Genomic DNA, 15,714 nt, shown 5'->3' with positions numbered 1-15,714 from the left:
TGATGACTCAAACCAAGGAAACCGAGGATAAAGAATATAGGCATTGGTGGAGGCCTGCCTTACTTTAATTTTTAATTAAAGAAACTACTTTTCTGAAAATCTGTCAACTTTCCAATTCTTTTTCTCACCATGTTTTTATGCGGTCCTTGTATAATTGGTTTTACGATATTATTAGAATATGTTGTGGAACAACAAAATTAATTACTTTGGACGCCCCTAACATGAGAAGAAATAAACCCCCTTGTGCCGGATGGAGAGCTAAAATAGCGATTAATACGGAATAAAGATGTCTCGCTGTCTCGGCTGAGATTTGTAATGATATTCATAAAAGAGACCACTGACTGGGGGGGGGGGGGCTTCAAAAAAAAAAGTGTTCCTAAGCAACAACAACATACACGCTCACAACAAGCTGCATCTTGGGAAATTTTGACCGGATTGGGACGACACAAACGGGAAAAGCTTTTTCAAAGTAGGCCATGGTTTGTGTGTGTGTGTGTGTGCATGTGTGCATCTCGTCTTTGCAGGCGCAAACATGAGCCAGCTAGCATTGATCAATTAAACATGAGAGCCTTAATAATCAGCCAAAGGTTGAAGCACAGAGCAGCAACCCTCATTAAGGATACACTGGTGCCTTGAGATACGATTGACCCCCACTTCGGAATTTTCCAAGATATGAGCCACCGTTTTGTTAATTGTTCACTTTGTCTTGCGAGCAAACGTTTAAGATACGAGCGCCACAGCGGTGGGAGTGAACTCAACTCACCTCACAGCGAGCAGCATGTCGTCCATGTTCATTCTTCATAGCCATTTAGCATTCCTTAGGAAAAGCTAACAAATGCTGTTGACATGCTAACATTGTCAGTCATGGTTTTTGAACCCCTTTAAATAGTGGATATTTGACCACAAACAGTGGAGCAACACGTAGAGAGAGATAACAGGCATTTATATTCTTTAATATTATCATATTCAATCACAGTAATATCACAACAGCTCAATACAGACTGATATCTGAATTACAGTCTAGCCAGGTGGCCATGGTGCACACACACAAACCATACATTCTATTGAATTATGTCAGTACTGTGTTTTTAGAAGCTAAAACAGTTGTACGTTGAACGACTATTTATTTAAAAAAAATTCTCGCTCAAAGGAACAGACAAACTTCTCCCAGGAAGCAACAACATATACTTTAAGAAACCGTGCCGCGTCATACTGTATATAGACATGAGTAAAGCAATATACAAGCATGTGGATAGCCGCTGTGTGTGTAATAAACTGTTAAGCGTGTACTTTTAAGTGTTGGAGCGGGGAAAGGGCCACTGGAAAGGCTTTGCTGGCATCTTGTGGCTACATGTTCTAATACAAGCCTGGATTCACGTGTGTTGCGAGTTATAACAGACATATGTATACTGTTTATGTATGCACACACACGCAACTGTATCCATATCAAATAAAACTCATAGTATTCAAACAGATTCACTCAAGTTTATAGAAGGGGAAAACAAGCATATTTTTAAATACTACAAACAGATAACAGATCGTATGCTTCACCACCACTCACCTGCCTTTTACTCCTAAATTGTTCGGGATGGCCCTGTGGAGTAGAAACACATTTGTTTAAAAAAAAGGCATTCAAATCAACTGCAAATTCAATCCATCCAGATAGAAATACATTTTTTGTTGTTTTTTAAACATGGGCATGTCTCCTGAAGTCAGGTGAATAACATTCAGTTAAATCACACACACCAAATAGTGGCTGCATTTTAAATGGTGCTTTTATTGCAATGTGTTGCATTCCCACATTCATATTCAGATGTTATAGATTTGTTAGTCCAAAAAAATAAAAAATAAAATAAAAATCATGTCCTCACCTCAGAGTAGGAGCAAAACAAGAGTCACGAATAACGAAAACATTCATAAGAATTGTCTTTTAAAAATAGCAAGGGATCAAAAATGATGCACGAGGTGTTTCGTGTGTACTCGACAAGTGTGTCTTTCTTTAGTGTGTGTAAACTGGAGCAGCCACAGACAAAAAAAAAAAAAGTTCCAGCAGAGTTTTTGTTTTTTGCACAAATGAGTCCAACAAGAAGAGGGAGAGGGAAAGGGGCACTGAGGCGGCCCACACTGATTGTCTAGAACACCCCAAAAAATAAAAAAATAGATACTTTTTTGTTGTTTGTTTTTCAAATCACACCTGAACAGATTGGTGGTGGTGGACGGGGATTGTAAAAAAAAAAAAAAAAAATAAGAAAGAGGGAGGGAGGTGGGTGAGAAAGACAGAAAAACTCCCAACATGCATACCGTCACTTGTCATATTGTAGCTGCTCCCGTGCCTCTTCTTTACAACCAAACCTTACATGAGGGTCATATCACAAAAAAAAAGTAAAATGTATCATATATTTATATCTCCAATATATTTATTTATATTAATTTGTACAAGGGGAGAAAGTGGAACCTCGGCGCTTGAAAGCAGAGAAAATGCCACCAAAATCCAGACCAGACCTTTATTTTTTCCTAATATGTATAAAAACTGTACACGAAAAGTGAGTTCACGAAAAAAAAAAACGGCTGAGAGAAGCTCAACAGTAGATTGGTGCCTGAACACCGCCAAGAAACGTGTTATCTGGAATGTTCTGAGAGTTTGAGCGGGAAAAAAAAATGAAGCTGATCGAGGATTAATTCTACCAGATTGTTTAAAATGTAGCTGTCCAATGAGAAGGAACTGTTTCCATCACTATGATTTTGAATTTGAAACATCAAGAAAAAACGTTTTTGGTACAGAAACAAATGTAGGTGAGACATGGGTTTTTTTTGATGATTTTTGCATAAAAGTTTGGCAAAGGCAAAACGTATTTTTTTGCGACAGCTTGACAAATTGTTAAATATGTTGCTGTACAATGCTAATCATGTATTGTTAATTTTTTAAGTCTCAAATACAAAGAAAAATATGTTTGTTTCTTTTCTGATAAATACAAAATGTTCACAAAACCTGGATACATTTTAGGGGGATGATATTTGCATATATGTTTCGCAAAGACGGGTAAATTGTGAATAGCAATGGTAATGGTCTCTTTTTTGGCAAATTATTGAAAATATTTTCCAGTGCTAAACATGTCGATGTTTTTAAAATCTAAAAGGTAAATTTTTTTTTTTAAATCAGTTGTTCAAAATAGGAACAAAAAACAGCTTCAAATGTGGCTTTTCGTGTTTTTTTTTTTGCCGATATTTGAATTGTCAGTCGGAAAAACATGAAGTTTGTGCTAACCAGCATTTTTTCCACCAGTACTTTGACTAATGATTTAAAACATTGCTGGTTTTTGAAATCAGATTTTTTTTTTTTTTTTGCAATGAGGTTGGCAACGATGGAAAAAAGAACATTTGATAAAGCAATCGTAATCATCCTTTTTTTGCTACAATTTTAAGTTGCTCTCAATTCTGCTACCCACTGCTAGGCATGTATCTTGTTTTTTGTATGTATTATTTTAGTGAAAAGTTTTTGGATTATTTAAAAAAAAAAAAAAGCCCAAATTAAAAATTTTCCCAATTTGTCATGACTGCAAAAACAAGGTTTGGATTTTTTGGAACTAAGGCAAGCAAAATGCTAACGCTTGTGAATTGACGTGAACGGATTGTGGCTCGGGCAACATGGTGGGCGACTGGTTAGCAAGTCCACAGTGCAGCGGTACCGGGTTCGATCCCGGCTCCGGCCATCCTGTGTGGAGTTTGCATGTTCTCCTTGTGCCTGCGTGGGTTTCCTCCCACATTCCAAAAACATGCATGGCAGGTAAATGGAACACTCCTGAGGTGTAATTGCAAACGTGAATGGCTGTTCGTCTCTGTGTGCCCAACGATAGGCCGGCGACCAGTTCAGGGTGTCCCCCCCCGCCTACTGCCCGAAGACAGCTAGGATAGGCTCCAGCACCCCCACGACCCTTAGGATATGCGGATTAGCAAATAGATGGATGGATGGATTGAGGCTAATTCCAGTGAGTTTTTTTTAAACACCCTTTCTTTCCTATGGCAAAAAGGTGCATAGCTAATGTTGACTTTGGGCCGCTTCTGTTAAATGACAGAGGACGCTAACATCGTAATGAGGTTTGCATACAAGATCTTTTGAGGCTTTGGACATTTAGAAGGGGGGCAGGGGGGTTCTGGTGGTGGTTTCTCCACCCTGCCGAGGCTCCACCATCCCACGTCCGCTATGACAATGAGAGAGAGAGAAAAAGAGAGAGAGAAATACAATATGGCCTTTTTTTTCTCTTTTAAAAGAACCCGTACGACGACGATGACAAATAAAAACAAAGCCAGTCCACACTGCTCGTCGCTCAGTAAAAATCACATTCAGCAGTCGCTATAGAAACCATTCTCTGGCATCAGATACGTGGAGCAGGAAAGGAGAAGATCCATCATCATAATAATAATATACAGTATTCATCACACGCACTGATAGTCATATACATACGCATCATCATCATCACCGAAAGAATCTGAAAAATAAAAAGAAAATCTTTAATAAAAAAAAAAAAAAGGACAGAGGCGAGTAGTTATTTACCACAAACTTGTCTTGATGATGATTCTCCTTACTATTATTATTATTCACATTTGTCTATGTACACCGTGTTAACAAAAAAAGCCTGTACCTGCCGACTAGGAGGAGGAAGAGGAAGGGTGGAGGCCTTTCCACTGAGCAGCTGTTGCATAACATCCGGAATTTCAATGTGCATCGCGAGTTTTTTATCTTTTGGATCCATCATCCCTGCAGGAAAATACATCACCCAAGGGACTGGACACAGGACAAATATTTAAAAAATATATATAGATTATATATATTAATAAACATTCTCTCACTTTGCATGTGCCGGAAAGAAACAAATTCAACAAAAACAAAATGGTTCTTCCGAGCTGTGTGTACGCCCAAAATACCTTTTTTTTTTAACGACATGGGAACATCGGATATGGGAAGTTTCAACGCCAAACCAAAAGAGAAGACACGAAAGATGCAAACGCTATCATCAGGGGTGGGCACACTTTTGGACTCATTTCAAACAAACAAACAAACAAACAAAAAAAAAAGCTCAAATATACATGCCTGATTAAATATTTCATTCTCATTGTTCCAATTTTTTTTTTCAAATTTTAAAATCATGAGAATTAACCAATAATTTAATAATGATACGTAAATTAATGGAAGCATTCACATCTTCACTTTTCACATTTTAGTAAATGAGAAAAAAAAACAAATTTTGCCCCCCAGATTTTATACACAACATCCCGCAACAACATGAAATATGCAAGTTTTTTTTTTAAATGGGGCACGACTTTTTTAATTTAAATGCTTTTTTTTAAAGCATAACACATTATAGCCTAAGACCAATACAATGACATCCATGAAAAGAAAGTCCAAAAAAAAAAATTGGCCGATTTTTTTATCTCTTAAAGTTTAAAAAAAGTTAAAATATTGTAAAAATAGAGAATATAGTTTAAACATTTGAATTTTATTCGACCAAATATCGAAATTGGCATCAGCCTAAAAAATAAATAAATAAAACTTAAACACATTCACATTGTCATTTTGGGATGTTGTGAGTAAAATATTTGAGGATTTTTTTTTTTTAATGGATTTTAGGATACTGAATACTTTCTGGATGGACTATATAAAATAGTTTTGACTAATATTTACTTTTTTAAATGACAATGATTAAGAAAAAATAACAGCATCTTTACGAACCAATTTTAGGACCCTTATCCCACCCCTGTGCTATTTGGACAAAAGTATTGGGACACAGCTTTTCCGGCCTGGCCCAATACTTTTGTCCACATAGTGGTTCAAATAGAAAAATTCGGCAAAGTGAAGAAATGGTCGTCAAAAGGAAAAAAATAACCTCAAAATCGTCTCTAAAGTTGTGCGAAAAGAGCATGTTGCGGTTTTGCTAGCTCGAGACTGCATTACCAGAATATAAAAAATAAAAACTGTATAAAAACAAAAATTAAAAATAAAAACAAAATAACCGAAGAAGAAACTGCTGAGTTCACAGTGTGAAACGAGGTCCGAAAACCAGGCGCCATGCGCGTCTGGTAAAGAGGAGGATGAGGTAATCGTAAGAAAATCCAAGTAACATAAAAGTGCTCTGAGGTAGGGCGCGGAATGACATCTCATGATGGTGGCGTTCGATTTTAAGGGAGTCTGAAGTGCAGGATGCGAATACCCAGGGCGTGAAAAGATCATAAACAAACCGGTTTGGCCGGCGCGTGAGAGAATGTTTGCCGCCGATTACGACCTCAAAAATACGCACCTGATTCGGCGCGGTGCCTGAAGTGCTTCCTTGAAGGCTTTAAAACTACAAAAACAGCCACGTAGGGTTGGGGTATATTTGAACATTTTGCATGAAGTTCTTCACATTTTTTTTTGAGGGGCAGGGAACTACTTCCTCCTGCGATGCAATATTATTATTTTTTGTTTAAATATCAGTACGGTATGACTCTGATAACTGTTGCATTTATAGCCCCCTTTCACACGGAGCCGGTGGCCATCTTGGGTCGGTAAAATAGGGCTCAAGTGCTTGTGCCGGATTCAGGGAAAAAAAACAAAAAACAAAAGAGAAGAACCGGTGCTAAAACACCCGCGAGACGTGAATAGCCGTTTTGTTTATTACCCCTTTTACACTAAGGAAGGACCAAAGAAAGTTGCTTTGGTCAATACCAAACAGGAAGTCTGAATTCTATTACTGGTGCCGGATTTAGTCAAATGTCATAGCACCGGTGCTTATTTTGCCTTGTCAGCACTGCGTGAAAGGGATGGTGCCAGGATAGCTTGTTGAGTTTATAAAACGGTGGCTGAATGTTCGTGCCGTATTCAGGGAAATAAATAAAAATTTGGGACAATTTTTGCATCGAGAGCATGTTTGTCGCCATCTTGATTAATCCCTGTGTTACATCGAGAGTCCTTAAGAGGGCAGTCAAATCAGGCAAATATAAAAAGAAACTTGTTTCCTTGCTTCGACTTGCCGGCACTGCGTGAAAGGGGCATTTTCCACTTTTTTTTTTTGTCATGAGTCACCCTTTAATGTCCTTCCTTCTGTACTGTACAACGCCACACACACACCAGCGTGGCAAACAACACTGATAGGCCGAGTTAGCGCGGGATAGAAAATGAGAGAATCAAAAGAGGCCGAGCCGGCCTCATATCCACAGCTGCTGAGGTGAGGGCTAATAAACACGCGACTGATAAATGATCCCAACAGTTTCTCACGGGTTTTGTCTTTGATACTCAATACAAAAAAAATAAGAGAGTAAAGAGTTTCAAAATAAAAAGTGAGCAGCATCCCATCCTTAAAATCATCACCGTGCCCTTTGCGGGCTGTTGTCAGATCGAGATGACGATGATGAAGAGAGCAGAGCGACAACGAGAAAAACATAAAAAATTAAAAATCGAATAATCGTGTGTGTGGATGAAGAAAAACGAAGGAGAAGAAGCTCAAACTTCCACCAGGCACTGTGTAGCTGACAAAGAGAGAGCGTCGCAGAACCAGCTGATACCGAGCTTCCGTCGTCACATTCCCGGAAAAGAGAACGGAAAAGCCCAGACGATGGGGGCACCGCCCCTCCGAGGTACTCCCGTGTCCTGATTGGACAGAAACCAGGAAGCAGGTGGTGGGTGATCGCTGGGGTGGGGGGTTGATGAGCAGCAAAGACAACACTGCCTATTCAATAGGCTGAGGCAGACAGACAGGTTGTCAGACAGGCAGCTCGCCGGCGCCCTCCCACGCCAGCCCGTCCTCGTGGGCGTCGGCGGCGCGGGAAGTGGTTCCACGCCACCCGCGGCCAGACGCCGTCCATCCATCCTGAAGTTAGGTGAGGCTGTCACGAGTCCAGAGGAGGCGTACGAGTGAAGTGGGAGTGGTGGTCTGTCTGCTGACGGTTTGAGGTGGCTACGAGGATCACTCGGTGAGCAGCTGCTGGAGAAGGCTCTTCTGCTGGGCCTGGCTGGTCTGGGGGCCCTGCGGAGGTCCGGAACCCTTCTGGGCGGCGGCTGCTATGGAACCCTGACTCAGATACGAGTCGCCACCCACCAGGTTGACGGTGCATTGGACGTCGGCGAACACTTGCACCTGCTGCAACTGCTGAACCTGCTGCACCTGCACACGGGGAAAAACATGCTTACATATGGACATAACGCACAAGTGATTTTTCAGGCTGCGCAGGCTCCCCCTAGAGGTAGGCAGATGAATCACTGCCCAGGCAGAGCTCAGTTGTATTTAGGTTTTAAGTTCAAGACAAATGAAATATATTTTTTTAAAAATCCCCTGGAAGTCGTGTTTTGTTCAGGAAGAGGAAAATATTTCATAATAGTAGAAAATCATTCCCGTTCTTTGTTTCCGACCTGCTGGTCGCCACACAGCGGGCCTACGCCGCCGCCGCCGCTGCTGTTTAGGCCGCCGACAGGCTGGCCCAAGGAAGGTACGGAGCCCACGCCGGCCGAGCCCCCCGCCATGGACACTGTGATGCTCATGTTGTTGTACACTCCCTGCTGGCCAAACGTCCCTCCCCCGCCGTGCTGCGATGACGGACTGAACAGGCTGTGACACACACAGGACCAGCAAAAATAAACGCATTGCAGTTTCTGCAGGTGGTAAAACATGAGGAGGGGGTAATAATTACAACATCTCGGCAGTATTTCTACAACGCTCACCTGTTGCTGGCCTGCTGCCAGCTCTTCATATCTGGAGACTGGTAGCCAGGGGGTGGAGATTGTTGGAGCAGAGGACTCTGGGAAGTGGAGTTCTGAGGCGACAACAGTGGACTAGTGGGTCTGATCTCAGGAGGAAAAGGCGGGTCCAGCTGGGCCATGGCTGCAGGGAAGTCCAAGTAAATGGTCATATTTTATCTATATGTGGGCTGGGCCATTTTTCCATTTATTAGAATTTAGTTGTCAGGACAGCTTTTTTTTCTTTTTGCATAGAATTGTTTTGTGGCTCCCATAGTTCCGTGTCTTCTCATTTCAAAGCTTGTTTGGATTTGGAAGAAATGAAGCAAAAACCAGAAAAGCGTTGCTCAAATACATACAATTTTTTTCAATATTGTCATTAACATTTTTTCATAGAGGGGGAATAATTGTAAATTGGATTTTTGTGAATTTTGTATTTTAGTTCGTCAAATTGCCCCCCCAAAAAAAATCCAGAATGTGGCCATGTCATGACTACGCTGTATGGCATAACTAAAAATGCATTTCTAGGAAAATTTCCGTTTCCAAAGGTTTTTTTAAGGTTAAGGTTAAATCTAACCGTAAATATGAGAATGATTATTTTGAATGGAGGCGGTGGTGTTTGTACTCACCTGCGCCCCCAAACTGCTGCATCGGGGAGCCGCCACCGAAGGGAGGAGCCTGCACGCCGCCTAGCAACGTTGCCTGGCTATTCAGTTTGCCGTCCAGGGGGCTCCCGGGGATGGGCGCCCCTCCCGGCATGGGGCCACTGAATTGACCGGGTGAGGTAGGAGGGTTCCCCGAAACCGGGATGTAGCCGGCAGTGAAGTTGAACTGCACTTGCTGCTGAGGCGCCGACGCGTTGTTGTTGTTGTTATTGTTGGCCCCTTTCGGGACCCTGGCGACGACTGCGGGCGGGGCGGCGAAGCCGGTGACCCCCATGGGGGCGGCGGAAGCCATGTTCTGTCTCATCAGCATGACCTTCTGCTGGAAAAGCTGACGCTGGCGGTGCTGGATGCTGTATAGCTCCCTCTGACGCTGAGCCAGCATCTGAGCGTTTAACGGCGGCTGGGGACCGAAGACAAAGGCAAATTTAAGACCTCTCCTTTGCTAAACATGAACACAAAAGGAGGTCATACTTTTTTTAAGTTCCAATCAATAGATATGAAACAGTCATTCCTGAATCAATTTGGTCAGTGCAAACTAACTTCACCAAAAATCTACACTTTAACATTGAGTGCCACTGTTTGTATTGAACGACAGAAAAAGATGTTGCTGCTTAAATTAAAATATGGTCAAAGTCAAGATTCATTGAAAATTGTTTTCACAAAGCCAATTCTTCCTAATTGAAAAAAAAAAAACATTTTCAGAGTTTTTGTTATGTAATACAGGACTGCAGTTTCTTGTGTAATTATTTATCAAATACCAAAAAAAAGGAAAAAAAATTCCAAACTGTGTGTAATGTATGTTGGTCAATATGGATTTTTGTTTAGGTCAAAATGAGATTCTAATATTTGGCAGAATGAAATTCCAGCCACAGATTTAAAAAAAAAGAAAAAGAAAAATACAACTGAGAGGAAAATCAGGGAAAATGTTGGAAAGCCCTTATCTTTTGTTGTAATGTGCTAATGAGTTAAATAAAAAATTTCAATAAAAGTTGGTACACTCTTCTACTTCCAGGAGCTGCACCACCATACAGTGTAACAACTTGCAGTATTGAGAAGTGCAGAAGTCACGTTCAAAAGGCAAACGGCTGCACAGGTGGCTCACCTGTGAAGGAATTTGAGGTTGCGGCGCCCCCAGACGAACGGCCATGTTCATGTGCTGGCCTCCTCCTCCTCCAGGGAACGTATTCAGTGCCAGACGGTTCTGGAGCTAAGGATGGAAGGGAAAGGCGAGATATCAGACATGGACAGGATAATTAAAGGACCTTAAGAGGGACAGAAAAGAGGAGGTCAATTAGGCCTGCATACACTCTGTACGTACCCATCTAAGTCCCAAAATGTGAATTGCGTCTTTGCTCTCACCTGCTGAGGACCCTGCAGTCTTTGCTGGAGTTGCAGCCGGAGCTGGTTGGGTGGCAGCCTCGGTTGGGGGCCCATCCCTTGCGGAGGACGGCTCATGCCCGGCCGGAGACCCGCCACGGCCGCGGGCGCCCCGCCGAGGAACGTCCCCCTGGCGGCCCCGTAGCCCAGCGCCTGCTGCTGCCCCACGGTGGCCAGCTCGGCCGGAAACTGAGCAGGCGGCGTGAACTGGGAGGTGTAGGAGGGCAGCTTGTGGTCCAGAGAAAGTCCGGTGGCGGTGACTTGCTGAGTTGGGAAGCTTTGGGGCATGAGGTCATAGCAGCCACCCTGTAGGTGGGGGGGGGGGGGGGGGGGGGGGGGGGGGGACGACAAGTCAAGCAGAGATGTCAGGAACCATGAGACCACTTGAGAACGGTGATATTTGTGTGCAAGCAGAAAGCATTCACAGTGTTTCATATTTCATCCGGATTTTTGTCGGTTCCAGCCTCATGCCAAAAAAATGCAATCAATGATTTTTAATCTCTCAAATGTGTGCACCCACTTGCTCTTCACTGGGTTTTTTTGGAGGAAAAAAAATATCAAGATGTACTTTCCTTAAATGTAAATAAACATGCAGATGTGGCAAACACTCTCGGGAGCAACCCAGGCTCCTTCCTGACATACACAACTGCTTCATACTTTCTTGGACCTTTTACTGTACGTCTTTGGCGCCATCTTGTGGCACATGAGTGTATTTCAGAAATATGAGCTTCCATCCATCCGGAGTTGTGTGTAAAATTTGGAGGAACAGACTACATTTAATCCATTTTGAAATATGGCTGGAACATAAAACAAAATGGGAGGAGGGAGTGAAACGCTGTGAATAACATTCCAAGGCATACAGTCAGACACTCCGCACCTGCACCAGCTTATCAATGCCCAGGGCTTTGTCTAACTCGGCCAGTTCACTTTCATCAGTGCCGCTGAGGAAGGAAACCAGCTGCTCGAGCAGAGCCTTCTCGTCATTCCGGGCCTCGGGCGTGGGCGGCGGACCCAGGACTTCATCCAGCGTACAGGGTACGCGCTGCCTGCTCAAGAACAACAATGCGTTTAGATGTTTTCATAATTGTTGTCAACAGCGGGGCGTCACCGTACTTGCGGGTGGCACTGAAAACAATGTCCATGCATTGCCACTGCTTTATTGCGTGCGTGTGTGTGATGCTCACTCTTGGGGCGAGGTGAGGGGCGCTTGCAACGGCGTTCCCAGGGCATCGAAGGACAACGAGTCTGACAGAGAAAGAGGCTGGAACTGCGAGTCAGCCAAGTCCAACTTGGTCGGGCCTGAGTGGGTGAAGCAAGAAAGTTGGAAAGGGCAACCATAAACAGGGGCGGTCCAAAGTAGGTATACACTTTTTAAATTGACTTTTTTCTCTCTCGTTTTTTTTACGGGTAGTGCGAACAAAATTTTAAAAGTCAAGAAGAAATAAGGAGATTCTAAAGCTGCATTGTTATATTTTTTTGTTCTATATATGTATATATTAACGGCAAATTAAGACTGAGAATGTGATTGGTGGGATGTGCACACTTGTGCAAACACATTTTCTCAGTTTAATTGTACTTTTCCTCTTAAATAATTTTTTTTTGGGGGGGGCAGTAAAGGCCACATTAATGGTGGGGAAAATTGCTCGTTTATTTTTTTTTATATATATCACAAAACATTGCATTTGATGTTTTGCATGCGCCGTAATCGTCTGTTTGGTTTGAGGCAACGCAAACCTCGTTTATCATTAGCGAGGCTGCCGCTGTCAACACCGAGGTGCAAATGAGCGCCAGGTTATTGTTGTTGCTCCACATGGATGTGACAGAATGCACATCTGCCTCACAGTGATCCCGTGCATGCAACTTGAGATCCACTTCATTGTTTTTTTTGGGGGGGGGGGGGGGGGGGGGGGTTCCGTTCCCCCCAGTGAGAGACTACATGTGTCAAATTACATACCAGTGCTTGAATTGAATGGGTTGACAATTTCTGCCTCAGGGAAGGGGCTGCCGCTGTCTTTGGGGGCCTGGAAGAGGTCTCCCTGCCCCTTTCCTTGGACCTGGCTCGGAGTCAGGGGGCTGCAGAAATCGAAGGCCGACTGATTCTGGAGATTGGAGGCTGAAGCGGGGCCGCCATCATTACTGGCTGGGGAAACACACGCAGGGTGCCATTTGGAAGCGTTCACTCATTTCCTACTCATGAAATGGGTATTTTTATAGAGTGGACTACATCGTTCACAACAAATAAAAATTGTCTACTGAAGTGACTCGGGAGGAGGAAATGAGTGAATGTCCTTATTTTGTTTTCAGATGAGAGTGCTTCACAAAATGAATACAAACAGAGGACTGTCAATGTGAAGCAATTGCGGGAGGGTCTGGCGGAGGTTCACCGTCATGACGCTACTCTGGTTCTTGTCATATTTGACAGCTAGAATACCCCCCCACCCCTCCTGCCTCCCATTATCCACACCAGAATTAAGGCCTACCTCTGTTTGGAGTGCCAGGTGGTTCCCTCTTCATGCCGCCGCCGCCGGGCTGCAGTTGGGTGGGCGACTGCAGCTTGAGCTTGGGCGACGGCGAGTGGAGCTGTGGCGACGGCGACTGCAAGCGGGGCTGTGACAGCGGAGACTGCAGCGGAGGCCCCGGGGATTGGAGCTGCCCCGGGGTGTGGGGGGCCGGAGAGTGGAGCTGGGGGCCTGTGGCGGGAGCGGCGGCCGCGTCGTCGGCACCTTGCTTGGCCACACTTTGGCCTCGAGGGGCAGGGGGCAGCTGGACCAGGGACTCTGTGTCGGAGGCGCCGCTGGACATCTGAGGGGCAGAGGGTGAAAGGGCAACGATGTGGCGGAAGAAAAACGGCAGGAGCGTGAACAGGGGAATTGTGTGAAAATGAATTTAAGGAGATCGAATCGAAATGCAACTAATCCATTTAAGCCCCCAAATAAACCACCTTTTTTTTTTCTTAGCGCTGCACCGCTTCCGCTAATTCCAAACATCATAGCCATAGTCAGCCGACAAAAAAAAGTTACCGTCGAATCTCGGCTATGTCGCCGGCTTTCTCGGCGGCTGTCTCGCCGTCTCTCCCCAATGGGACTCGATTTGGGGCTGACGCAAGCCGGGCCGGCCGTCTTGGAGGCGAGGCCCGCACCCATGGCGGCCGCGCACGCCTCCCCGGCGCCTCGCTTCTCCACCTTCACTCGTACCGTCTGCAGGCTTAGAGCCGAGGGGGGAGGGAGGTCTCCCAAATCCTGCAAAGACAAATTAGCTTGCAGTCAACATAGTCAGTGGTGGCTGTCAGATTAGTGCGCAGATATTTGTTGCGGTGGAGGTCGGGACCAGGACAGGATGAGAAGAGCAAATAGTTTGCAAAGATTGGACATCCCTTATTCAGAATTGCTTACGAAAATGGCTTGCTGCTCTTGTATGTTAAAGAAGCAGTTGTTCGAAGGCGTGTCATTACCGCATAACATGTATGCTAATTTGTGTTTGCATGTCTATGGTGTTTCCTGTGATATGTTAGCATCAAGCTAACTGCATCTCATTTCATGTGTGGGAGGAGTAAAACTCTCAAAAAAATTTTGCCAGACGGTCTATATATCACTCTACGAACAATTGAGAAAAACATTTTTAAAAAAACGCTTGAGAGAAGCTGGAATTGTTACTCTCACCTTCTCGTCCGTGTCGAGCAGAAAGCGCAGCAGCTGATGGTCCTGCGGCTCTCTGGAAGTCAAGCGCTGCAGCGCCGCGCTCACCAGGGGACTGGATGGCGGCTCTTTTTTGATCTCCACCTCGCTTCTGTTGCCGACGTCCTCGCACATGGTGGCAATGGCGGAGGAGGATGAGGAGGTGGTGGCGGTGGTGGTCGTGATGGCGGCAGGGGTGGGTGAGTCGCTGCCATCCTGGAGCAGTTGATGTAAGATCTTGTGCCGTTCCGTCAGTGTGCTGTGGGAGGCGGGACACTGAGGACCGGGAGAGGGTTTGGGATGAGGCAACGAGGTGCAGTGGACGTCACTCGTGTCACTTCCTGTCCCGTTGCTGTCCAGCGAGTGATGAAGTCTGAGATGAGGCAACGGCGTGCTAGAGGGCAGGGGGGCTTTGACAGAGTCCTGTACCCCTCCCTCCGCTCCAGGCCGGGAAGAGGAGAAACCGGTGGGGGTCACGGCTTGTCTGGACAAGCATACTTTTGACCCGACCTGGGTGGCGTTGCTAGCGTCGCCGCCAGAGTGTTGTCTGTTCAGTGCACCCGCTGGCGAGTGGAGGCCCGGCACCCTCGGGCTCCCGGCCCGCGACACGGCAGCCGACATAAACGAGGTAGGGGCGGCTGTGGCGGGGCTGCTGAGAGGCGACGGGCAGTTGCCCTGCTGGGGACGCGTCCGGCTGGGCGGCAAGTAGCCGGCGGCCGGGTTCAGTCGTTGCGAGGAGACGCTGCTGTTGCCCGGGTGAAGCCCCGTTGAGGCAGAGGGGGCGGAGGAGGCGGCGGCGGGGCCTGAGGTTTGCTTTGAGTTGCTGCCGGCGGCGAGGACCGGCGAGGGCGTCCGGGAGAGGTTGCCCAGAGTTGGCTGAAGGCTGGGGTTAGAGTTTTCCTGAGAGCTACCAGTGTTGTGTTCCCTGGGGACGGCGCAATATTCAGTAAAGTTCATCCGGCAGATAAACACAAAGGTGAGTGTCGGTACCTGTCAATCGTGTGAATGCCCATGATGAAGGGCTGAACGTCCGGGTTTGGGGGGCAGCAGAACTTGCAGCGGGTCTGAGCGCTGAGCAGCGTTCCGTCGCTCAAGGCGAAGCGGTACAGCGGGCTGATGGCGGTGCCGTGGCTCATCACTGGGCGCCAACAGACAAAAAAGTGGACTCGGGATTGGCATTGCAAAGTTCTATGAATTCTGGGAACCCAGAAACATTCCTTTGAAATTAAGGACACTAAAATAAGAATATCTAAACTTGAAAACTGGCTCTTGTTCGAGAATTTAAAACCAGTTG

At 45.4% G+C, this 15,714-nt stretch overlaps 1 protein-coding gene across 1 annotated transcript in view; it reads right to left on the bottom strand.

Annotated features, from left to right (window-relative positions):
- Positions 1–1,757: 1,757 nt before the first annotated feature.
- The window catches only part of LOC147187878 (nuclear receptor coactivator 1-like), a 28,610-nt gene continuing 14,653 nt past the window's right edge, over positions 1,758–15,714 (bottom strand). Inside the window, exons 10-22 of the mRNA XM_086100446.1 lie at positions 15,411–15,558; positions 14,406–15,345; positions 13,767–13,985; positions 13,227–13,548; positions 12,701–12,886; positions 11,931–12,045; positions 11,624–11,792; positions 10,729–11,052; positions 10,472–10,576; positions 9,334–9,769; positions 8,690–8,849; positions 8,381–8,576; positions 1,758–8,135 (exon numbers count right to left, since the gene is read on the bottom strand). Of these exons, the coding sequence (XP_085956572.1) occupies positions 7,938–8,135; positions 8,381–8,576; positions 8,690–8,849; positions 9,334–9,769; positions 10,472–10,576; positions 10,729–11,052; positions 11,624–11,792; positions 11,931–12,045; positions 12,701–12,886; positions 13,227–13,548; positions 13,767–13,985; positions 14,406–15,345; positions 15,411–15,558 (3,518 nt within the window). The 3' untranslated portion in view covers positions 1,758–7,937. The remainder of the gene's footprint in view (positions 8,136–8,380; positions 8,577–8,689; positions 8,850–9,333; positions 9,770–10,471; positions 10,577–10,728; positions 11,053–11,623; positions 11,793–11,930; positions 12,046–12,700; positions 12,887–13,226; positions 13,549–13,766; positions 13,986–14,405; positions 15,346–15,410; positions 15,559–15,714) is intronic.

The sequence above is a fragment of the Hippocampus guttulatus genome, chromosome 20 (assembly GCF_054856545.1).
Source record: "Hippocampus guttulatus isolate MCC_2025c chromosome 20, RoL_Hgut_1.0, whole genome shotgun sequence".
Lineage (NCBI taxonomy): Eukaryota > Metazoa > Chordata > Actinopteri > Syngnathiformes > Syngnathidae > Hippocampus > Hippocampus guttulatus.
Note: the sequence above shows the minus strand (reverse complement) of the source record. Positions and strands in the feature narration are given on the sequence as shown.